The 26,043-nt window shown below is 43.2% G+C and overlaps 1 protein-coding gene across 1 annotated transcript in view; it reads right to left on the bottom strand.

Annotated features, from left to right (window-relative positions):
- Positions 1-25,745, bottom strand: part of ZC3HAV1 (zinc finger CCCH-type containing, antiviral 1) — a 67,037-nt gene extending 41,292 nt beyond the window's left edge. Inside the window, exons 1-2 of the mRNA XM_030853950.3 lie at positions 25,071-25,745; positions 3,463-3,598 (exon numbers count right to left, since the gene is read on the bottom strand). Coding sequence (XP_030709810.2) covers positions 3,463-3,598; positions 25,071-25,378 — 444 coding nt within the window. The 5' untranslated portion in view covers positions 25,379-25,745. The remainder of the gene's footprint in view (positions 1-3,462; positions 3,599-25,070) is intronic.
- Positions 25,746-26,043: the final 298 nt, after the last annotated feature.

Below are 26,043 nucleotides of genomic sequence, written 5' to 3'. Positions count from 1 at the left end.
AGCTTAAAGATGAAAACGTTTATAAGTTGTTTCAATAGACTCTGAGCAAACCAGGTCAACACGGGCCACTGTGATGTATCCAAGTGGCAAAGACATGGATTCAGACTCTAACAACAATGACTTAAGCCATATAAACAAGTTCTAAACCTGATGCAAATAGATACCATTGCGATAGAGCCTATGATCCAGATTCAAGACTCTAGACCAACAGTTCTCAAAGTGTGGTCCCTGCACAAGCAACATCGGCTCCAGCTGGAAACTTATTAGAAATACAACTCGTTGGGCCCTTCCCCGTATCTACAGAGTCAGAACGGCCAGAGGTAGGGCCCAGCAATCTGGGCTTGACAAACCCTCCAGGTGATTCTGACACACATTTAAAGCTTGAGAACCAGTGTTCTAGAGGCTTGAGTGAAACAAGAATAATTAGTAACTTCACAAATGATACTTTGGTTAACATTCCTAGCTCTATGCTGATGTTTAAGTAAGAATGCTCCTGCCAAAACAAATGAAATCATTTCTTCCTTTTAATAAATACATCTCAGTTACACAAGTTTCTATATAAGGACGTCAGATTTGCCTGATGCTTTTATGTTCTCGCAGGTCAAGGCAAAGTGGAAGAGTGTGAACATTTTAAGTTTTTGAGGGCAGGCAGTGTGTCTTGTCCACTGCTGCCTTCAGAAGCCTGCCCTTGTAGGAACTCCTGAGTGTTAGTTGAATGAATGCAAAACAAACAATAAGTAAAGTGAGACGCAGAAGGATGAAATGCCTTGTCCAGGACCACAGAGGTGGTTAGTCGCAGAGTCAGGACTTTGAGACACATGGAAGGACCATCGTTGACCGACTATCCTTGGAACTAGCTGAACTCTGGCTGAGCCCCTCCTGCTAAAACCTTGAAAATATTCTGCCCTACTCACCCAAGTTAAAACACTCCTTGAGAGACTACTCTTGCCCCAAATTGTCAAATAGAGACTTATGTTATCGATGCTCTGGTCGATTTTCCACTACAGGAACCAGCGCCTCAGACCTCTGGTTCAGGAAACAGTGCAGTCTGCTAGTCTGTGATCCTACCCCTGACAAGTAGTAAATTAAGTTATTGGCTAAAAATAAACTTCAAGCACACGCCTTCCCACCCCACCCACTAAGCATGGGTACTGAATTATTAAAAGGGAAAGGGAACCTCAGATGACACTTCAGACTCTGTGTGATAGAGGATGACAACGGCATTTTCCTACGAGGACCCTCCCAGCTCTTCTGTCAATGGGCTTTTCCGGGATCCATCAGCAACACCACCTTCTAGTAGGTTCTTCCCTAGAGAAAGGAAGAGCTGTCACTCCCCTTATTCTCCAGGGACGTGATACAGAAAGTCCTTGGTGATTTTGGAGAACAGAAGCAGACAGCAAACCTGATGAGTGACTTTTCCAAACTTCCAAGTTTAACACTAGACTAAGGTTGGACCCCAGGGACACTCCTCTCAAGGGTCACAACAAGACTTCACCTGTCGTCATCCCTTCACATGAAAGGAAAAGGACGGGGTGGGTCTGTTAGTCAACGGGACCTTTAACGAGTTGGTGTGTAAGGCGTCTCCCCATGCTGGTAGCCTGGAGGGACTGAGCTGGCACACAGGCCAAGGGCCATAGGGATCCCAAGACAAGACCTCTAAACCTAGGCTCCTGGAAACGGGGAGAGAGAGAGAGAGAGAGAGAAATCCAAGTACCTAAATGAAAGAATGCCTGCAGAAATGGCATATATAGTCCTCCTCCACTCTCTCCGTCTCTGAAGACATTTTTATAGACGGCCTTGCACTCCTATCTCTCTTGAGCTCAGTGATCAACTCAAAATCACCCCTCATGTCCTAAGGTTTCTAAGTCCTCAGGGAAACACACTGAGCTTAGAGTCAAAAGATGTTTAACCCCCCAGATATCCCTAATAGCTATCTTGCCATAAATAAAAGCACATCTGAATTTCAACCTTGCTTATCTTTAAAATATATATATATATATATTTATTTATTTATTTATTTATTTACTTACTTACTTAATTACTTATCTATTTTTGGCTGTGTCAGGTCTTAGTTGCGGCATGAGGGCTTCTCTCTAGTTGTGGCGTGTGCGGGCTCTGTTGCCCCACAACATGTGGGATCTTAGTTCCCCAACCAGGGATCAAACCTGAGTTCCCTGCATTGGAAGGCGGATTCTTAAGCACTGGACTACCAGGGAAGTCCCCACCTTTGCTTATCTTAATCTCAGTCCCTTCCACTCATTCCACTTGAGCCTTCCATTATGTTTCTGTGCCTCTCTTTCAGTGTGAAGCTAACTTCTCTACACAAGGGTTTTTCTCAGGTCAGATACCATTCTTTAAACAGCATTCTCTGATTTTCAAGTCAATAGTCCTGTGTGGATGAGACTGTTAATTATCTGCCATTGTCCTCACCTTTCTACTAATAATAGAAGCTTCCAAGTTTTAGCTGGACACCTAGTTACCCAGCCAGAAACTACATTTCCCAGCCTCCCTTCTACCTAAGTGTGATCATGTGATAAGTTCTGGCGAATGACATGGAGCAGGTGCGCTTTTTACAATGTCCAAGTTGCATCTTTTAAAAAAGAAAGCTGCTTGCCTTTCACTTACTCCCTCTCTACATTCCTGTTGGTTAGAAAATGATGACAGTGACAAGAGTCTCCTTGTACCTGGAGGAGGAAGCCACATGTTAAAAGAGAACAGAGATTATCTACTGGTCCAAAAATAGAATGGATATATTATATATAAGATAATAAGGCTGACCTACTGGCCTGAGTCCCTGCGTGACACTGTGGAATCCAGCTGCCTGACCATCGGATACCTACCTGCCTACATCTGGGCAAAACCAAAAGTCAGTAAACTATTTCTGTAAAGGATCAAATGGTAAATATTTTAGGCTTTGCAGGCCATTCAGTCTCTGTTGCGAATACTCAACTCACTCTTGCATGAGAAAGTGGCAATAGACAATATATAAATGAATGGGGGTGGCTGTGTTCCAATTAAACTACAAAAACAGGTGGCAGGTGGGATTTGGACCATGGACCATGGTTTAATGACCCCCCAATCCAGACTGTCAAGTGATAGAGAAACAAAGTAATATTTTATTTGAATCACTGCACTTTGAGGTCTCTTTGTTCCAATAACTTAGCCTCAACCAATACACTCTGTCATCTTCCAAAACCCTGCCTCAAAGCCCACCTCTTCCAGTAGGTCACAGGGTTCCCTAGCAGCCTGGCGGGGGAAGCATTCCAGACTCCAAATTCTTGTAAAACTTCTAATAGGAAGGAAATTGTTGGAATCTCTCAGATAACTCAGCAACAATCACCTGTTGACGGCCACCTGCAGGCCCTGGTGCTCAGTTTTCTCTGCTCCCATTCCAACACACCCACGATGCCACGCTGCCAACAGCACTCTCCCTGCTTTTCAAACTAAGGAATTAGAACTTACCTCTGGCATAAAAAAAGGGTCATTTTGGAGAAGGAGCACGGCTAATTCCTCTTTGTTCAGTCCAGAGAGTGCATGATTTTTCAGGACCTTGAAGTTATCTTCTGAGAGAATCTCGTGAGAATATTTGCATAAATTCCTGGAAATAAATGACAATGGTCAGTGTTTCCACTTCACAGAAAGTAAAGAAAAAGCAATAGTCCAGGGAACTTTCAATGAAAATCAATGCCCATATCCTTTGGTAACTAATACAGGTTGGTCCTGCTTCAAGAGTACACTTTAAAAATATAAATTGATGGGCTTCCCTGGTGGCACAGTGGTTGAGAATCCGCCTGCCGATGCAGGGGACGCGGGTTCGTGCCCCGGTCCGGGAAAATCCCACATGCCGCGGAGCGGCTGGGCCACTGAGCCTGCGCGCCCGGAGCCTGTGCTCCGCAACGGGAGAGGCCACGACAGTGAGAGGCCCGCATACCGCAAAATAAATAAATAAATAAGTAAATTGATGGAACACTTAGATGGGAAAAGGGAATATGAGGATTATTTTCACAAATTATACACTTGTATACTTTATGTATTTATTTTTGGCTGCATTGGGTCTTCGTTGCTGCCCGCAGGCTCTCTCTAGTTGCGGCGAGCAGGGGCTACTCTTTGTTGCGGTACACAGGCTTCTCATTGCAGTGGCTTCTCTTGTTGCCGAGCACAGGCTCTAGGCGCACAGGTTTCAATAGTTGTGGTGCGTGGGCTTCAGTGGTTGTGGCACGCGGACTCTAGAGCACAGGCTCAGTAATGTGGCACATGGGCTTAGCTGCTCCGCGGCATGTGGGATCTTCCCCAGCCAGGGCTTGAACCTGTGTCCCCTGCATTGGCAGGTGGATTCCCAACCACTGTGCCACCAGGGAAGCCCCACACATGTATACTTTAAATTATTGCAATACTTCTTCAAACAATGTGTCCTCTAGTATACATTAATAATGTAGGACGAGGAAAAAATGGCAAAGAAACTGATACAAATTTAGTGGAAATGACTGCCCATTGAGAGGCAAAGGATAATTAGGATAACACGTCTATGGATTGACAATAAAATCAATGCGAGAAGAGAATTCCACTGAACAAACTAAATTAGATGAAATTGTTCCTTGCTTTCTCTCTTCTATGCCTTACATACCAATGTATACCTATATGATTTGTGACTACAAAGGAATGGAACAAGCTCATAATTGTACATTTCAAACAACTCTACAAAGAGATAAAAATCCTCTTCACTTTAAGACTGATGATGTAGGTCTGATAGTACTTTCTATGATGATGGCATTGTTCTATAATCTGAGCTTCCTAAAATGTAAGCCATACATGACTAATGAACACTTGAAATATAGGTAATAAGACTTAAGAAACTAAATTTTCTATTTTACTTTACTTTAATTCATTTAAATTTGTATAGCCACACATGACTAGTGGCTACCATACTGCGTGACAGAGATTTCAATCTTTGCTATTCAAAATGTGGCGGGAGAACCAGCAGCTTCACCATTATTTGGGAGCTTGTCACAAATTTAGAATGTCAGGCCCCACCCAAGTTCTAGTGAATCAGAATCCGTCTTTCAACAAGATCCCCAAATGATTTAATCACACTGAAGTCCCACAAGCACTGACTTAGACCATTGAGAAACCCAGACAGTACCGATGTTTTCATTAGACAAACATAATGTGACAGTCATCAATGTTCAGCTAACAAACTCGTTCGACTTCTTAACTTACATACGCTCCCTATAATATCGCCAACGTCCTCGGATTTATGGTTTTAACAGTTGCTAATATGATGGGATCTTAATAGTTTCTGGTTTGCTCAACCGTTATCAAATTGTCAGGAGGTTAGGTAATGGCCAGATTTTCACTACATTACAACCTTTGTACAGACAACCTTTCTTCTTTTACATTATTTCTTGAGATTTATTCCTTTGAGTATTGCCTCAAAGGACACAATCAGTTTCCCTGCAGCTTCTGTTTCATTTTGATCTCCTACTCTCCAGAAAACATACCAGCAATCTGAGAGCATGTCTATTTCCCCGCCAGCACATTAACATAGAGTTTTATCACTTTTGCTCCTTTGGTAAGTAGGAAATAGACTTATGGGGGACTTCCCTGGTGGTCAAGCAGTTAAGACTCCCTGCTCCCAATGCAGGGGCCCCAGGTTCGATCCCTCGTCAGGGAACTAGATCCCGCATGCCACGTGGTGTAGCCAAAACAAAAAAGAAAATTAAAGAAATAGACTCATGCTTCTAATTTGCACTTTAATTATTAGCAAGACTGAAATATTCCCAAATGTAGGCTTGATGCTTGCATTTCCTCTTACTTATAGTATTTGTTCATATCTTTTAACTGTTTATCTAGTGGAGAATGAGTACTAACCTACAGATTTATAACTGTTCTTTATATTTTTTAATACTAATCTTTACCAGCCTTGTGTATTTCAAATAGTTTTGGATTTTTCCCTTTTGATCAAGAACTTATTAAGGTTGTTGTTCAACAATCTGATTGCTGTTCTATACAATCATATCCTTCCAATTCGCCATTCGTAATTTAGCCCACTGTTTTAATACTTGAGAAATTAATTCCTCCACCACAGCTAGATAACTATACCATTTTGTTTCACCTTTAAAAGAGATATTTTCAACTTTAATTCTTTAAAATATCTGGAGCTTATTTTGACAACCAGCATCAGAGGAGGACAGAAGTGCTTTATATCAACTTTTCTCAATAACGTCTATTAAATTGGACTTTCTTACTATTTTGTTATAGAGGACTATTGTTTGTTAACTTTTTAGCAAATTTAGAACTATTGGAATCCTTATTATGTTTTTATCAATCTACGGTTCTACTTTGAATCCAATACCATACAACTAAAATGTCCTTTGCACTGTATTTTAAATATTAACAGAATAATTTATCCTATTATTATTGGCTTATTCCTTTTCAAAAATCTCTTTAGTGTGCTTAACTATTATTTCCTCTATAGAAATTTTATTCTGGCTTTGTCACTTTCCACAAAAGATCATACTGAGAATCTAATTTGTGTTAACGCCATACATCAGATTGGATATTACACATCTTAACTACATTAAATCTTCTGATTCTGGAACAGAAAATATCTCTCCATTTATTCAAGTCTTATTCTATTTTTCTTACTGAGAATTAAAATCTTTCTTTTAATAGTTCTCTCATTTCCCAAATATTAAACATGAATCAGTTGCCACTATTATGTTTTAGTTGTTTGTGAGTAGTAAACAGAAATGCGAATGACTGCAAAATTATCTTATTGAAATTGACAATGATTTTTTTTTTTTTTTTTTTTTTTTGCGGTACGCAGGCCTCTCACTGCTGCGGCCTCTCCCGCTGCGGAGCACAGGCCCCGGACGCGCAGGCCCAGCGCTCCGCGGCATGTGGGATCCTCCCTGACCGGGGCACGAACCCGCGTCCCCCGCATCGGCAGGCGGACTCTCAACCACTGCGCCACCAGGGAAGCCCGACAATGATTTTTTAAATGTAAACATCTACATAAAAGTTATTCTCTAAGAATTAATCTTTAAAAGCCACTATTCAAATAGTGACTTTTAAGAGTCCCACACGATTCACACTGTCTGCGTGTAAGGCATTTCTGAAGCATTCTAGAATTGCCTTCTTATCTAGCCGTGGAACCTCATGAGAAAAATCAGAATCAACAACCATGGCAGCCACTGCCCAAGCCCTTAAAACCCAGCCAGCCCTCCCCACGCACCCTGGTTCATGCACAATTCAAGGGCAGTCGGTCAGGCTCCGGCAACAGCCTGTATCTCAGCCATTTTCTCAGGCGTGCTCTCTCCTGGCTTTCTCTACCAGGAGTTCTGGCTTCTAGTGTGTGTCTGGCACTCCTTGATAAAGCTGACCTCAGCCCTCCACTTGCTCTTGGGGTCTGTGCTTTCAGATAACTGCTCCCCAGCGGCCACCACGACCCAGAGCCCTCAGCAGCTGGGCTGGGACTCCACCTTAACACTCCTCCAACCACCACGGGAGGGGCGATCTGGGAAGAGACTCTACAGCAGGAAGGGGACCAGCCTCCTACTCAAAGCAGGAAATCCCTCCATTAGAGCTTTACCAGATACCTGCGAGCTTCATGACCTCACAAGGCCTTTCACTCCACCGACGTTAAGGATCCTCTTGATACGGAACAGAAAATGACCTTGTTGAAACACCCTGCTGCTAGGCAGGTCCTACCCTCTGGCTCGGAGATATCTGACAACTGGGAGGAATTAAGAACCTTTCTGCCCTTTGAGCTCCAGTCCAAGACATTGTGATCACAGAGCCAAGACTATGGTACCTCTCCTGTGGCCAGATTAGGGTCACAGATGAGGACCCAGTTCCTCTCCAGGTCCCAGCAAGATACAGCGTCGGTCGTATCTGTCCTGTGCCTGCTCTGTCCTAGCCAAGGAGCAGTGGGGCACTTCCAAGGTCCTGGAAGTCAACATTTCCTCTAAATAACTGAAGGCAGCCAGACAAGTCTAATAAGAGCCCCTCTGCCTGGAGCCCTGAGTGTCCAGGCTTTGCCAACCTCACCCAAGACACTCATGCCTGTAGGAAGAGCCCGCCCAGCACACGCTGCGCTGGCTGGGTCCCTGACGTTGCCCGTCTGAGGGCCCAGATCGCTTTTCATTTCTCATCTCCATCCTCAGGCAAACTGCTCGTTCCTCTAGATTCCATAATACTCACCTTGAACTCAGCATGTCATATCTAGCCTTGAGTTCTGACCGGCAGCCCTGTCCCTCGGAGGCCCTGCTCAGTTTTCCCACATTCCCTAGACTTTTCCAAACTTGTTAGAGGCTTTATCTCCACCCTAATTTCAACATAGTATTCAGGGTGGGGCAGTTTGTGCTCACCTATTTGGGGAGTGAGACCAGAAGCACAGACACTAACATTTATTACATAGTTACTAAGTGACAGGAACTTGCATCTGTTATTTATAACCTACGAGGAAACAGTTTACTTTTTACTTTGGGAAACTGAGGCTGGGTAAAATGAGAAATCAAAGGTGACTCAAATAAGAGGAAGAGCTGATCATTGAACCCAGATCTCAAAAAGCAAATAAAAACATAATCTGGAAAAATGAACAAAAACAGACATGTCTGAAATTTTTCCAAACCAGAAAGAAAAAAAAAAAAAAGCCATTCTGGATTATTCAAACTACTGTTCCCTAGCACTAAGTAGAAAATTGAGAGTAGGGTATGAGGAGAGACAGTGCATATAAATCACATATGCCGTGTAGAAGGGACACAATAAATGATAGAAACTGTTGCTTAGGGACTTCCCTGGTGGTTCAAGGGTTAAGACTCCATGCTTCCCCCACTACTGGGCATATACCCTGAGAAAACCAAAATTCAAAGAGTCATGTAAAAAAAAAAAAGAGTCATGTACCAAAATGTTCATTGCAGCTCTATTTACAATAACCTGGAGATGAAAACAACCTAAGTGCCCATCATCGGATGAATGGATAAAGAAGATGTTGGACATATATATAATGGAATATTACTCAGCCATAAAAAGAAACGAAATTGAGCTATTTGTAATGAGGTGGGTAGACCTAGAGTCTGTCATACAGAGTGAAGTAAGTCAGAAAGAGAAAGACAAATACAGTATGCTAACACATATATATGGAATTTAAGAAAAAAAAATGTCATGAAGAACCTAGGGGTAAGACAGGAATAAAGACACAGACCTACTGGAGAACGGACTTGAGGATATGGGGAGGGGGAAGGGTGAGCCGTGACAAAGCGAGAGACTGGCATGGACATATATACACTACCAAACGTAAGGTAGATAGCTAGTGGGAAGCAGCCGCATAGCACAGGGAGATCAGCTCGGTGCTTTGTGACCACCTGGAGGGGTGGGATAGGGAGGGTGGGAGGGAGGGAGACGCAAGAGGGAAGAGATATGTGAACATATGTATATGTATAACTGATTCACATTGTTATAAAGCAGAAACTAACACACCATTGTAAAGCAATTATACCCCAATAAAGATGTTAAAAAAAAAAAAAAGACTTCATGTTTCCACTGCAAGGGCGCGGGTTTGATCCCTGATTGGGGAACTAAGATCCTGCATGCCGCATGGCGAGGCCAAAAAAAGAAAAGAAACCGTTTCTTATGATTGGCATTGCGGAGGCGGCAGCACTCATCATGGTCAGGGCTGGATGGAGATCGTGTTAAGGTTTAAGATGCAGAAGCTTCCTTCTCACTTTCTTCTGATCACTCTGTCCCAGCTCCAGGTCCCTAATATTCGCTAGGAGGATTTAGCCAGGAAATAGTGTGAAAGTCTCCCAAGGCCTCTTGCGAGTTCTCAAAGCCAGTGGTTCTCAAAGTGAGGTCCCCTGATCAGCATCACCTAGGAGGTTGTCAGAAATACAAATTCTCAGGCCCCATCCCAGACCTGCTGGGTGAGTCTCAACCTTCTAGCTCACATCAGAATCATCTAGAGGGTTTGTTAGAACACAGATTGCTGGGGCCCACCCCCAGAGTTTCTGATCAGCAGGTCTGGGGTGAGGGCTGAGAATGTGCATTTCTAACAAGCTCCCACGCGATGCTGGTGCTGCTAGCCCAATGAGCACACTTGGAGCAAGGATGCTCAAGGCTACCTTCTCCGACAGAGAATAATGGGCTCGGCAGAAGGCTGATTCACTGCCACAGGGACTCCCCACCTCCCGGCACGGAAAAGAGCTTGCCCACAAACCATTATGAACTGCCCAGGGGAAAACAAGTGTTTGCAGAATGCTGCTTGCACTTGGAGCAGATAAACTTAAAACAGCATGAGCTGGGATAAGAGGTGATAACTTTTCAAAAAAGAGCGAAGATGACCTTGGAAGAGGCAGGAATGTCTCTCTGGAATCTCAAGCCAAAAGCCTAAAAACAAATGACTTTTCACTCTTCTCTTCCAGTCACAGAACAAAATGTTACTTTAACCCTGGCAATAAATGCTCCCCCAATCACAGATGAAGTCTAGCCTGCAGAGTGGTTCTCAACCCTGGTAACACATAATAATCAACCGGGGAGTGCTTAGAAATACCTAAGCCTGGGCCACACCCTCAGAGACTGATTTAATTTGACAGGATGTGAGACCCCAGATGATTCCCATGTGCAGTCCAGGCTGGGATTGCTGGCCGGGCCTGTCAGATGAAATTCTAAGCTGGGTTCCTGAACTAGACACTCACACGTGTGAACTCTAGCACTTCACGAGTCAGCAAACATAGGGCCAACCCTGGGCTCCACAATCAGACCAGAGGGAAAAAGATAACCTTAAGGAAAGTCTTGTTTTTTCACAGTCATTTGTATCAAAATACCCCTTCTCTTCTCCTACTCACCTGCTCGGTTCCCCAACACCTCATGTGGGAGGGTGGACAAAATCAAAGAGCTAGTCAATTTGTACAGAAGACAGGAAATAGCTCATCATGATTCAAGCCAGGCAAAAAAGGAACCAGGATGTGTGAAAGATAAAATCTAGAGAGCACTCATCTAAAGAATAAAACGTCACCAATCAAAACCAACCCTGAAAAGTATCAGTCATGAGACTCCTATCGTCTATATGTTTGTACTTCTGAAGTTCGAGATTAAGTTGCCAGTTACTAGAGGCAGGGATGGTTCACTGAATCTGGAACCCCTAGTCAGATGGGGGAGAACCAGAGGAGACCAGCAGAGAGCACAGCAACAGGGTAAGGAACAATGTCTGGGAAGAGAAAGGGTGAAGCCGAAGAAATCGACCTGCTTCAACCACAACTGTATTACCCAGAACACATTACACGCGAAGACGACGCCCCCTGACTGCTGATCGTGATTAGCCCCAGGTGCAGAGGGCCCCGGCCAGGCGAGGGGAATGCAGCTGGTAGGCTGCAAGACTCTGGGCTGCAGGGGGCAACAAGAGGGGACCAGGCCCGCTGAGGATGGGAGAGGTGGGGGGCCGAGGACCTGATTGTAACCTATAACTGTACCAAGAGTAAGGCAAACAATGCAGGTGCCACAATATTGTAGACAATCTCCCCAGTTTGACTTATTTCTCTGGTCCTTTTAATCAGTGGTTCTCAAACTCTGCTGCCCATTAGAACTACCCAGGGACTTTTTTAAAACCCTGATGCCCAAGTCATACCCTATACCAATTAAATCAGAATGTCCAGGGGTAGGAGTTGGGCACCAGTATTTTAAAAAGATTCCTCAAGTGATTCCAGTGTGCAGCAAAAGTTTGGGACCATGGCCCTAAGTCCACATCAGGACTGAGAAAAAGCACAGGAAGTGAAGAGAGTGAAGGGCAGGAGATGCCGCAGGAGATGCGGGATCTTAGTTCCCCGACTAGGGTTCGAACCCCTGCCTCCTGTATTGGAAGCATGGAGTCCTAACCACTGGACCGCCAGGGAATTCCCACCAAAATCTTGATTAGAGACAGTAGGTCACACAAGGCTCCTCTCCTTGAACACGCCTCTTCTCCCTCTGCCACACTTCCCAACATAAATCCCTTTGGAAGTTAAGAAGAATATTAAACTAGGGAGAAAGATGAATTAACTGGTTAATGGTGTTTGAGGATTCTTTCAGTTAGAAAGGGGCCGAAGTTTCTAGAATAGCCTACTTTTGGTGACACAATAAATATTTGTTGACATAGTGGGTAGAATGTCTGAGGCTTCCTGTATGTCTTGTGGTTCTATCATATAAGAGTAAGAGACATGTCACCCTAACCTTGGAGGAATGCAACACTTTTTTCATCATTTGCTCACTCAGCACTAAAGAATGCATTTCTCGTTGACTCCCTCAAACTCTAAAGACACATAAAACTTGCATTTGCAATCTTCCAGGAAGCGCATCTGCAGATACTGTTTCTGAAAGTGTGGTTCCTGAACCCCTGCAAGAGAATCCTTAGGGTGATGGTTAAACACAAATTCCAAGGCCCCCATTCATCCCTTCTGAACCAGAATTTCTGTTGTGTGATTAGGAATCCACATTTTAATAAACTCTCCCCAAGTGATTCAGATATACATCAAAGCCTGAGAAGTATTGCTGCAAAGTTGGGTACCTACTATACCACAGGGGCAACCCAAAATCGACCCATCAAGGTGTGGGAAAAAAATGTTACAACTCTTTATATTTATTTTGTATCTAAGAAAGTAAAAAATTATTGCCTGGGCTGAAAGAGGTGAAGGATTAGGGAGGATTAATTGGTTAATTTAGAAGGGGCATAAGAGAACCTTAAGGACTGATGAAAATTTTCTGCATCTTGATCATGATGATGGTTACATTGGTATATCCGTTTGTTACGACTCTTCAAAGACTCTTCAGACTGTACACTTTAAATGGGTATATTTTATTGTATGTAAATCATACCTCAAAAGTTGATTTTAAAGTTCTTTTAAAAGGTTACAAATTAATAAATATTTAATACACAAAGTAAGAGTTATACATCATACGGTTTTTAAATAAATAGATACAAAATAGGAGTACATGCTGAAAATGTTCTCTAATGACAGGGGTGAGGAATCAAAATGTTTGGAAACTACTTCCCCAGATGACCTCTCTTAACCTGAAACTCTGAATTGGTCTAAAACATTCTTCTTTTTTTTTTTTTTTTTTGTTTCTGGCCACCAGGCATGCGGGATGGAACCCATGCTCCCTGCAGTGGAAGCGTGGAGTCTTAACCACTGGACCGCCAGGGAAGTCGCTGGTCTGTAACATCTTAAAATCTCTTCTTAGTGGGGAAGCATTAAAAGCTCATGAATTAGGTCTCCACTTTCTTCTCTCAAACTGAGTCTAACTCTGGTGCCCCAATTTGGTTACATTCATTTCTCAATGGACTTGAAATCCTAGGTTCTTCTAGATTCTTTTACTCCTTTTCCACCACCATCTTGGGGCCCTTGTCAATTCCAAAGTAGCCTGTAGGTAAGGATCACAGACGCCAGTTTGGAAATAAATGTGATCAGGAGCAGTAATCAAATCAGAAACTTTTTATGGACGGAAAAAGAATCTATACTTATTTTAAATCTTTAATTCTGCCATCTCCACATTATGTAAAAAGCAGAAAATATTTTGTTATCAGATGCCTATTTGTCACTTATTTAAGATTGTTTATCTTGATTCACAGTATCACTTATTAAGTTTCTTAGTTTAATTTTTGCAGAAGGCTGCAGAAATTGAAAGTCAAATTTGATCAAATTCAAATAAACATGAAGCAAATCTGAAAGGAGAGCAAAAATTCCCAAATGATTCTTATGGGGCACACACCCCTTCGTGCTGTGACATCACAGAAAGCAGCCTGTCTCTAAGGGCATCAGCCTGACAAGGAGACTCCATGGACACAGCACGATCAGGAACAAAGGAGACGTCCAAGAAGACTCCTCCTGGGTAAATACACCCCCTCAAATGACAAGCAACATGCAAGAGTAAAAGGCAAACCTTGAACACATCTGCTAAGTGAAAGAAGCCAAACACAATGGGACAAATACTGGATGATTCCATTTAGAGGGAACACCGAGAATAGGCAAATCCATGCAGACAGAAAGAAGACTACAGGTTGCCGGGGGCTGGGGAGAAGGAATAATGCGGAGTGCCTGTGGATGGGTGTGGGGTCTCTTTCGGGGATGATGAAAATGTCCTGGAACAAGACAGTGGTGATGGTTGCACAGCATCATGAATGTACTTATTGCCATCGAACTGTACACTTTATGATAAAAAATTAAATATAGTCAAGGTAATTATAGACAAAAATAGAGGACAGAAAAAGAAAAATGCAAACAGAAGCAACAAGTCAGAATTAGACACCACATGAGACAAACTTGAAAAACAAGCACTGGGAATTCCCTGGCGGTCCAGTGGTTAGGACTCTGCACTTTCACTGCCAAGGGCCTGGGTTCGATCCCTGGTTGGGGAAATAAGATTCCACAAGCTGCCCAGCACAGCCAAAAATAAATAAATAAATAAAACAAGCATTATGCCTGCAGCAATATTTTTTGGATCTGTCTCCTAAAGTAAAGGAAATGAAAGCAGAAATAAACAAATGGGACCTAATTAAACTTAAAAGCTTTTGAACAGCAAAGGAAACCATCAACAAAACGAAAAGACACCTACTGCATGGGAGAAAATATTTGCAAATGATATGACCAATAAGAAATTAATATCCAACATATATAAACAGCTCATACAACTCAACATCAAAAAAAACCAACCAAACAACTCAATAAAAAAATGGGCAGAACTGAATAGACATGTTTCCAAAAAGGAAATGCAGATGGCCAATAGGCACATGAAAAGATGTTGAACATCGCTAATCATCAGAGAAATGCAAATCAAAACCACAATGAGGGCTTCCCTGGTGGTGCAGTGGTTGAGAGTCCGCCTGCCGATGCAGGGGACACGGGTTCATGCCCCGGTCCGGGAAGATCCCACATACCGCGGAGTGGCTAGGCCCGTGAGCCATGGCCACTGAGCCTGCGCGTCCGGAGCCTGTGCTCCGCAACGGGAGAGGCCACAACAGTGAGAGGCCCGCGTACCGCAAAAAAAAAAAAAAAAACAACCCACAATGAGATATCACCTCACACCTGTCAGAATGGTTTTCAAAAAGAACACAAATAACCAATGTTGGTGTCGAAGTGAAGAAAATGGAACCCTCATACACTGTTAGTGAGAATGTACATTGGTACGGCCACTGTGGAAAACAGTATGGAGGTCTCTCAAAAAACTAAAAATAAAACTACCACATGATCCAACAATTCCACTACTGGGTATATATCTGACAAAAACAAAAACACTAATTTGAAAAGATACATGCACCCCAACGTTCACAGCAGCATTATTTACAATCGCCAAGATATGGAAGCAACCGAAGTGTCCATCAACAGATAAATGGGTAAAGAAGATGTAGAATATATACACAATAGAATACTACTCAGCAATAAAAAAGAATGAATTTTTGCCATTTGCAGCAACATAGATGGGCTTGGAGGGCATTATGCTAAGTGAAATAAGTCAGACGGAAAAGACAAATACTCTATTATATCACTTATACGTGGAGTCTAAAAAATACAACAAACTAGTGAATATAACAAAAAAGAAGCAAACTCACAGATACAGAGAACAAACCAATGGTTGCCATTGGTCGGGGGGAGAATATAGAGGTGGGGGAGTGGGAGGTACAAACTATTGGGTGTAAGACAGGCTCACGGATGTATTGTACAACACAGGGAACGCAGCCAATATTTTGTAGTAACTATAAATGGAAAATAACTTTTAAAATTGTATATAAAAACTATTTTTTAAACTTTAAACAAGCGTCATGACTTAAAAGGGCCAGAGACGGAGAACATATAAAGAATTGAACCACAGTGAGGGACTTCCCTGGTGGTCCAGTGGTTAAGACCCTGCGCTTCCACTGCAGAGAGCGCGGGTTCGATCCCTGGTCTGGGAATTAAGATCCCACGTGCCCCACAGCATGGCCAAAATAAATAAATAAATAAAAACACAATGAGGCACAATTTCACATTCCTTATATTGGCACAATTTATAAAAGGCTGATGACATCAATTGGCAAGGATACGAAACACGGGAATGCTCAAAATTTTCTGGTGGGAGTAAAACTTGGTACACAAACCTGGAAAACAATTTGGTATTGTCTCCTAAAGCTTCAATCTGGGCATTCTGGTACTAGATACCTAGGTAACTTTTGCACCTTTACACAAGGAAAGATGTACCAAAATACTACAGTTTGTAATAGCAAAAAAACTGAAAACAATCTATATTTTAATAACAAGAAAATTGATATATAAATTGCGTACGTTTGTACAAAAGAAAGCTATTGTTTATAAAAGAAAGAACTAGAGCAGTCCCTCTCCTAAAACTTGTGGGGTTTGAGGCATGATAAAATGGAGGCCCATACACCAAATATCTAAACACTTCAAAGTAATTAGTCAAGCTAAGAAATGGTTCAATAAAATATGTTCTTATATATATATACATATATATATGTATGTATGTATGTATGTACGTACGTATATATGTATTCTCTCTTCCTATCTTAACAAACATACTTTCATAATGACCCGGAAGGCCAAGTTTGAATTAGAATGCTCAGACTCCTTTGAGCTCTATGAATAGGATGTAGTAAAATGAAGAAAGAAAGCCCCCGGGACATCCCTGGTGTTCCAGCAGTTGAGACTCCGTGCTTCCACTGCAGGGGGCGCGGGTTCGATACCTGGTCTGGAACTAAGATCCCGCATGCTGTGTGGTGCAGCCAAAAAGTTAAAAAAAAAAAAAAAAGATGAGGAAAGGAAGACAGCCCCCGCTCCCAACTCCAGCCCACCTCTTCTCTTCTCCCCCTCAGGCTCTGTCCCACATTGCCAGCACCATCATACAGAGGCAATGAACATGTCAACCTGTACATCCAAATTCCTTCCACGTGTAGGAAGACCCAGGGAAGAAGCCCACTCAGGCCCTGGAAGTAGGCTTGGGAATTCTAGGGTCCTGGGAACCCAGAGCATAGTCTAGAACAGGGGTAGGGGCCACAGATGGAGGCCACTGGTTCTAAATGAGCACGATTCCTTAACCCCAGACTCCTCAATAAGTGAGTAGCTATACAGTTGGGCTGGAATAGGACCTGTAAAGCAGAGGGCGCAGGGCAGAAGTCCATCTTCCCCAGGCCTCAAGATGGTACAGAAACAGGGCTTTGTATATTAGAGGTGAGTCTCAGAAACATTATGCTGTGCAAACAAGAGCAAAATAAAGCAAGTATTTGCATACCTAGTATTGATGTAATTTATAGGCTTGAAAACAGGCAAAATATTCCCAAATGTTGCTTAGAAATAAACACATGGGGACTTCCCTGGTGGCGCAGTGGTTAAGAATGCACCTGCCAATGCAGGGGACGTGGGTTCGATCCCTGGACCGGGAAGATCCCACATGCCACAGAGCAACTAAGCCCGTGCGCCCCAACTACTGAGCCTGCACTCTACAGCCCACACACCGCAACTACTGAGCCTGCATGCCACAACTACTTAAGCCCATGTGCCTAGAGCCCATGCTCCACAACAAGAGAAGCCACCGCAATGAGAAGCCCACGCACCGCAACGAAGAGTAGCCCCCACTCGCCACAGCTAGAGAAAGCCAGCGTGCAGCAACAAAGACCCAATGCAGACAAAAATAAATAAATAAAATTTATAAAATACAAATAAAAGAAATAAACACATGTGTAGGGACTTCCCTGGTGGTCCAGTGGTTAAGACTCTGTGCTCCCAATGCAGGGGGTGTGGGTTGAATCCCTGGTCAGGGAACTAGATCCTGCATGCCACAACTAAAAGATCCTGCATGCTGCGACCAAAATAAAGACCCCACATGCCACAACGAAAATCCCTCACGCAGCAACAAAGATCCCGTGTGCCGCAACTAAGACCCAGCACAGCCAAATAAATAAATGTTTTTAAAAATAAAATTAAAATTATAAAAGAAATAAACACATGTAGAAACATAATAAATGTGTGGGAAAAATAAATATCGAAAGCAGAACAGTGTTGTGGGATTGTAAATTGGTATGCCTATTATGGAAAACAATATAGAGTTCCTCAAAACATTAAAAATAGAACACCATATGATCCAGCAATCCCACTTCTGGGTATATATCCAAAGGAAATGAAATCAGTATCTCAAAGAAATATTTGCACTCCCAAGTTCAATGTAGCATTATTCACAATAGCCAAGATATGGAAACAATCTAAGTGTCCATCCACAGATGAATGGATAAAGAAAATGTGGTTTATATGTATAAGATGAAATATTATTCAACCATGAAAAGAAGGAAATTCTGCCATTTGTGAAATGCTTGAACCTAAAAGACATGATGCTAAGTGAAATAAGACAGACACAGAAAGATAAAACAAAACAAAACAAAACAAAAACCTGCATGATCTCACTTATACATGGAATCTAAGAAAGTCAAACACGTAGAAAAGGAGAATAGAATGGTAGTTGCCAGGGATCTGGGTGGGGGAGGGGGGAATGTTGGTCAAAGGGTACAAACTTTCAGTTATAAGATGAATAAGTTCTGGAGATCTAAGGTACAGCATGGTGACCATAGTTGATAATAAATATTGTATACCTGAAGTTTGCTAAGAGCATTGATATTAAGTGTTCTAATCATCAGGGACTTCCCTCGTAGTGCAGTAGTTAAGAATCCACCTGCCAATGCAGGGGATGTGAGTTCGATCCCTGGCCCGGGAAGATCCCACATGCTGCAGAGCAACTAAGCCCATGCTCTACAACTACTGAACCTGTGCTCTAGAGCCTACAAGCCACAACTACTGAGCCCATGTGCCACAACTACTGAAGCCCGCGCACCTAGAGCCCATGTTCTGCAACAAGAGAAGTCACCGCAGTGAGAAGCCCGCGCACCACAATGAAGAATAGCCCCCGCTTGCTGCAACTAGAGAAAGCCCGCACACAACAAAGACCCAACACATCCAAAAATAAATAAATAAATTTATTTATTTATTTTAAAAAAAGTGTTCTCACCGTCCAAAAAATGGGAGTAAATAGAGGAGGTGATAAATAGGTTAATCAGTTGATTGAGGGAATCACTTCACAATGTATACATATAACAAACTATCACATTGTACACCTTAAATATAAACAATGTTTATTAGTCAATTGTACCTAAAGCTTGTATGTTAATCTCTAGTTATCACCTCTAAAATGGGGGAGATGATCAAAGGTGAGATTTCAGGGGGTTTTAACTGTGTAATATTTTATTTCTGAAGCTGATTTGTGGGTACACAGATATTCACTGTATGTTTTATACATTCTCGTAAGACTTAAATATCACATAATAAAAACTTTAATGAGAAAATTCTTTTAAAATAAAAAAATAAGATACCATTGTATACCCTTCAGATCGGCATAAATCAAAAAAATCTGATAATACTAAGTGCTAGTTGGCTATAAAATGGGGAAACTGAGACATCAAACATGAAAATGTAAATGGGTACAACCACTTTTACTACACTGATTTGTCAGAATCCCGAAAAGTTGAAGTGGTGCAAGAACTGAACCCAGCAATTCCATTTCCTAATGATCTACCTTGGAGAAGCGCTTGCCATGAGCACCAAGAGAATGTATAGTCTTGGCAGGCTGCTTTTTTGTAGCAAAAAATTAGAAATATTCTAAATGCCCATTATTGCAGGAATAGGTGCCGAACTGTGGTGTAAATCATATGGTGAAACACTATATGGCTGTTAAGATAAATAAACTAGATCCTTATAACAACATGAATAGATCTTCAAAATATAACTTTGGGTAAAAATTCTAAAACACATAAAACAATACTACATCTTGTATATGAATACAAATATATATGACAGGAAATTTTTAAATCATGGAAGGGCAGGACACACCCCAAAATGATGACTGAAGTTGCTTCTGGGGAAAGAGGGAAATGAGACTAGGGAAGAGAAAAAAACAATAACCTTAGGCCTGTTATGGTATTTATTTTATTTTAAAATAAAAAAAGCAAAAATAGAAATGTAAATATTTATTCTGGGAGGTGAATTATAAGCTTATTATACTATATATTATTTTATATAGTATAGCTTTCATTATATACTCAGAATATATATACTCTGATGCTTTTTGTACTACTCTTTGCATTTTTTTTTATTTGTTTTTTTGCGGTACGCGGGCCTCTCACTGTTGTGGCCTCTCCCGTTGCGGAGCACAGGCTCCGGACGCACAGGCTCAGCGGCCATGGCTCACCGGCTTAGCCGCTCCGCTGCATGTGGGATCTTCCCAGACCGGGGCACGAACCCGTGTCCCCTGCATCGGCAGGCGGACTCTCAATCACTGCACCACCAGGGAAGCCCTACTCTTTGCATTTTTTTGGTTGGTTTTTTTTTTTTTTTTCAATTTATGAAATTGTCAATTAGTTTTCTTCCTATCTACCCACCCCCACCCAAAGTTTCAGTTATGCAAATGAAAAAGGCATACAAACAGGAAAAAACCCAGAGGAAACACCCACATTAGCAGAAACCACAAAGCTAGTTGCCAGGGACAGCCTGCTCTAAACAGTTGAACAGAAATCAGGCTTGCAAAACAGTATCTTGACCTTGAATTAATGAAAGATCCCACTTCATAGAGCTACTTGACGACACCAGTAGCTAAGTTAAGAAGTCATGCAGATCTCGGTTCAACACTAACTTTGCCAGCTATCAGCTATGTGACTTCCGGTAAAATTCTAAACAGCTCTAGGCCTGAGTTACCTTACATTAAGATGGGGCTTAGGGACTTCCCTGGTGGTCCAGTGGTTAAGAATCTGCCTTCCAGGCTTCCCTGGTGGCGCAGTGGTTGAGAGTCCGCCTGCCGATGCAGGGGACACGGGTTCATGCCCTGGTCCGGGAGGATTCCACATGCCACGGAGTGGCTGGGCCCGTGAGCCTGCGCGTCCGGAGCGTGTGCTCCGCAACGGAAGAGGCCACAGCAGTGAGAGGCCCACGTACCGCAAAAAAAAAAAAAAAGAATCCGCCTTCCAATGCAGGGGACGGGGACATGGGTTAGATCTCTGGTCAGGGAACTAAGATCCCACATGCCGCAGGGCAACTAAGCCCGCGAGCTGCAACTACTGAGCCCACGCATGCTTTAGAGCCGTCACGCCACAACTAGAGAGAAGCCCACAAGCTGCAACGAAGAGCCCACATGCCTCAATTGAGACCCGAGGCAGCCAAATAAATAAATTAAATAAATAAATATTAAAAAAAAAAAAAAAAAGATGGGACTTACAACACCTACTTCAGGAATCATAGTAGAGATGAACTTGGATACCATCTCTAAAGTGCTTATCATAGTACTTGGTAGACAGTTATTTGTTCAACAAATGGTAGTTATTATTTGTGCCAGAACTGGGATTAGAACTCCATGTGTGGGCGTATATTTCAGCAAAGCAAATAGAAATACCCAAAATGATGGACCAAAACTAATTATCCAATAGTGAAGCAAGCCCTGCTGTCAACTAAAATGTATAGTTAAAAGCAACATCAAAGAGACTTCCCTGGTGGTACAGTGGTTAAGAATCCGCCTGTCAATGCAGGGGACACGGGTTCAAGCCTGGTCCGGGAAGATCCCACATGTCGGGGAGCAACTAAGCCCGTGCACCACAACTACTGAGCCTGTGCTCTAGAGCCCGCGAGCCACAACTACTGAGCCTGTGTGCCACAGCTACTGAAGACCGTGCGCCTAGAGCCCGAGCTCCGCAACAAGAGAAGCCACCGCAACGAGAAGCCCACGCACCGCAATGAAGAGTAGCCCCTGCTCCCGCAACTAGAGAAGGCCCACGCGCATCAACAAAGACCCAAAACAGCCAAAAATTTAAAAAATAAAAGCAACATAAGAGAAAAGACTGGAACAGCAGAACTGATAGGAGAAAGCCCATCTATAAATAATAGTACTACAGAGGAAAATGTAGAAGTCCAGCAAAAGGCAAGCTATCCTATGCAAACAGAGAACAGTTACCAAACTGAATGGTAACCTCAACATGGGTATCAACTGGTCAACAGCGCCCACCAACCTATAATCCACAAAGAAAGCCCTTAGACTCCCACGTGTCAAGTATTAGAAGATGAGGATTTATAAGTTGCTAAGAAAGGGAAAATATTTTAAAATATACCTGGGAAAAAAATATATTTTCTAGGCTTCTAGGCAAAAGAAAAAGAATTCTCCCAAGGGTCCTTATTATGAGGACACAATGTACATTAATGGATTAAAAATTTGTAATTCCCAAACTCAAAAGTTATATAAAAAGATTTTAAAAATAAGACTGGACCTATACATTTAAGAAATAAGAATTTAACACTCAACTAAAAAAAAAAGGTAATAATAACTTTAATGAATTCTCCAGAGAATCCACCCAAACTTGCATAGACCATATTATTCATATAGAATATATTATTCCTCTTTTAAAATATAAAAAAGTGCAGGTTAACTACCCAGCTTATGAGCTGAAAATGGTTTTGAGTTGCAAACAACAACAACAAATTAATAACAACAATAATAAAACTAAAGTTTCTAAACCTACTGCATGTAACAAATTAAAAGTTTCTAAATATATTAAATATATAACATATTGAAACCATTATGAACTATGACTGTGTAGGTTTTTTTCCCTGAAAATGAAAGTCCAAGTATAGGGCAATCAGAGAAATTTGAACACTAACTGGATAGTATGTGATATTAAAATTATAATCATAGGGACTTCCCTGGTGGCACAGTGGTTAAGAATCTGCCTGCCAATGCAGGCAGCATGGGTCTGGGAAGATCCCACATGCCGCAGAGCAACTAAGCCTGTATGCCACAACTACTGAGCCTGTGCTCTAGAGCCTGTGAGCCACAACTACTGAGCCCTCACGCCACAACTACTGAAGCCCACGCACCTAGAGCCGGTGCTCCGCAACAGAGATGCTACTGCAATGAGAAGCCCACGCACCGCAACAAAGAGTAGCTCCCACTTGCCACAACTAGAGAAAGCCCATGCACAGCAACAAAGACCCAACGCAGCCAAAAATAAATAAATGAATAAATAAATTTATAAAAAGAAAATATAATCGTAAAAAAAAGTGATCATTGTACTGTGGTTATACTAATAAAATAGAGTCTTTAATCTTTGGAGCTACTAAAGTATTTACAAAGCAAATAATCTCTGGCATTTGGTTTAAAATAACACGTTTGAGATGGGGACAGGGATGGGGAGGGGAGAATAAATGAACCAAGACTGGCCTTACTGTACTTTGAAAACTGTTGAACCGATGGGCACATAGGGGTTCATCATTCTCTTTTCTTTACTTTAGTGTATGTTGAAAATATTCATAGTAAAAAATTAAAAGATAAGAAGCCTATGTATTTAAAACTAACAGCCAACACTAACTGGTGAAGAATTTTTCACAACAGAAATGATAACAAAGTCTTCCATCTCCATTGTTATTTGGAAGAGTGTTAGAATGTTCCTTCCTTTTTTCTGTTCTCTACCCTCTTTTCCTCCTTCCTGATTTTATTTGCCGACTTAGATGACTCCCATACACATAACTTCCTGCAACTCAGAAATAGACTTTCAAATTGTTGCCTCACGACATAATAAATATTTATTTTTAATAACAATGGGGCATATTTTTAAAATTTTAGTTTTGCTCTAAACAAATTTTTTAAAAAAATTATCTCATCTACCACATCCACTTAAAACATCTGTCTTTTGTATGTTTTATCAGACAGGTATTGCCAGTGAGTAATCTAAAGTTTTTCGTTCATAAGCGCATGCTGGAAAGTTTGATGACCACCATTTTGGACACTAAGACACCACTTAAAGTTTTTAAGGATGGAGGAAGTGTGACAAGTACTATATCAAGAAAAATAATTTAGCAAAAGTACATACGGATAGGAAAGATGGGGAGAAAGACCATGGTCAGAGAAAATCATTCATTAATTCAACAAGGCATTCATTTAGAAGTGAGATGCGAAGTAGGAACCAGACAGGGAAGGGACGGGATTGGTCAATAAAAGAACTTGGTGTTTTAAGGTATTATGAAGGAGGAAGAAGAGTTTGGGGGTTGGGGGGGAGTGTCACAGACCCTGCGCTGGGGGAAAGAAGATGAGTTCGACAAAGCCTGGCAGGATATTCAGGTGTAGATGCTCCTCAGACCCCTGGAGATGAAGAACCTAGAGTCAGTAGGAAGGCTGGGGCAGCGGATGTACACAAGGAAGCCATCTTTATAGATGTGACGACTAAACCGAAGGAAGTGAGGGCTCTCGGGGAGAGACCTGAAATACAGGTACATCAAAAGGCTTAACTGAAACCTTGGGGCACACCTATATGCAGGAAGCAAAAAAAGAACAAGTGGGAACACAGAAGCAGCTACCTGGGAGATAAGGCACACTGTTTCAAAGTGGTCCCAAAAGTAGGCGGTCAGCGGTGCAGGCCACCGCGGGGCCCACGGGAAAGGAGTTCTGGAAGAGGGCCCATCATTGGTAACCTTGAATAGAACCATTCTGGTCTTGGTGGTGCGGGCTAGAGTCAGATATCAGAAAAGTGATAATGAGGGGAAAGGAGGCGCTTGGAAAGGAAGGCCAAGCAGAGACCCGCAGCTCGCAGCGATGGAGACATATCCCGGGATCGAGTCGGCTGGGGGGCTGGGAAGACCACACAATACCTAGGGGGTAAGGTAGCAGAGAGGGGAAGACTCAAGATTCCAGAGAATGGAGGCATTTTCTTTCGTTCCCAAACCTGCATCCAAATTGTCTAGGCCCTGGCTTGCCCAAAAGTACTTTATCCTTATGGAGGTGGGGAGTTAATCGTAGTCTTCACCGGGGCAGTAGCGCGCTAGCCATATTCGAAGGAAGGTCTGAAGGCGCTGGAGGGAAGGGAACCTTCGAGAGCAGAAGCGCGGGCCCAGCAAGAAGGGAAGCAGAGGAGTGAGCAGCTGGAGGAAGAGTCATCGGGTGCGAGGTCCCCGCGAGGGCGCGCCCCTCACGGAGCAGCAGCCGCGACAGTCCTCCCACACCGGGACCGGGGAGACGCCCCTCCCTCCCAGGGCACTCACCGCTCCGACTGCGAATAGTGGCACCGGCCCAGCAGGTTGAGCTTGCAGAGGTGCAGGTTTCCGCAGGGTTTGTTGCAGAACTTGCGACGGCAGACCCGGGCTCGAGTGGTGGCCACCACGGACCGGATGACCCCGTCCTTGCCGCCAGTCTCCAACACCACGAAGCGGTCGGGCCCGGCCTCTTCCAGCACCTCGCAGAGCTGCGCCTCGGAGAGCTGCACCTCGTCGAGCAGCGCTTCCAACGCCATGCGGCCCCCCTGGGCGCACAGGATTTTGGTGATGAAGCTGCATACCCCCGGGTCAGCCATGGCGCGCTGTACTGGCCTGGCCGCGGCGCGGGACTCTGCTCCAGGGAGAATCGAAACTTAAGAGTCCCGGGGGCGGGCGCGGGTTGGGCGCGCCCAGGGCGAGGGAGCGTGCGCTCTCCGCCGCCGCTCGCAGAGACCAGCGGTTTCAGTTTCCCAGTAAACCGAAAACCGCTGGTCTTTAGGTCGAGAGGCCAAATCTCACCGTCCTGTGTCAGATTTAAAGTCAATCGCGACGGTAACCTAGTGGAAAGAGGGTGAACAAGCGCGGGCTAATCTGCCGGCGACGCGGCGACCACCGGACGGCTCCTCGAGGTCAGGTTCCCCAGCTGGGCACCGAGAGGCTTCTCCGGAAAGAAGCGAAACTAAAAACTGATCTCGGGGCTCTGGTGCAGTTCTTATAAACCAGCCAAAGTGACGAATGACGCGAGTCTTGGGAGCTTTCTTGAGGAGTGCTAGGTTCTCTACCCCACCCGTTTCCGGAAAGAACAGACCCAAGAGAGCGCTTGCTCCGAGCCCGGCGCCCTGCCTCCGGTATTAGTGAATCTTACAACTCCACGAGTTAGATACTGTCATCTCACTCTACTTGAGGAAGTAATCTGAGTAAACACAGCCTACAAGCTGGAGCCTGGGAACCTGAGGTTCCCCAAATCTGGGCCCCAGATCGT

This window comes from Globicephala melas, chromosome 9 (genome assembly GCF_963455315.2).
Source record: "Globicephala melas chromosome 9, mGloMel1.2, whole genome shotgun sequence".
Lineage (NCBI taxonomy): Eukaryota > Metazoa > Chordata > Mammalia > Artiodactyla > Delphinidae > Globicephala > Globicephala melas.
The sequence above is the reverse complement of the archived record's forward strand: the minus strand, read 5'-3'. Positions and strand labels throughout refer to the sequence as shown.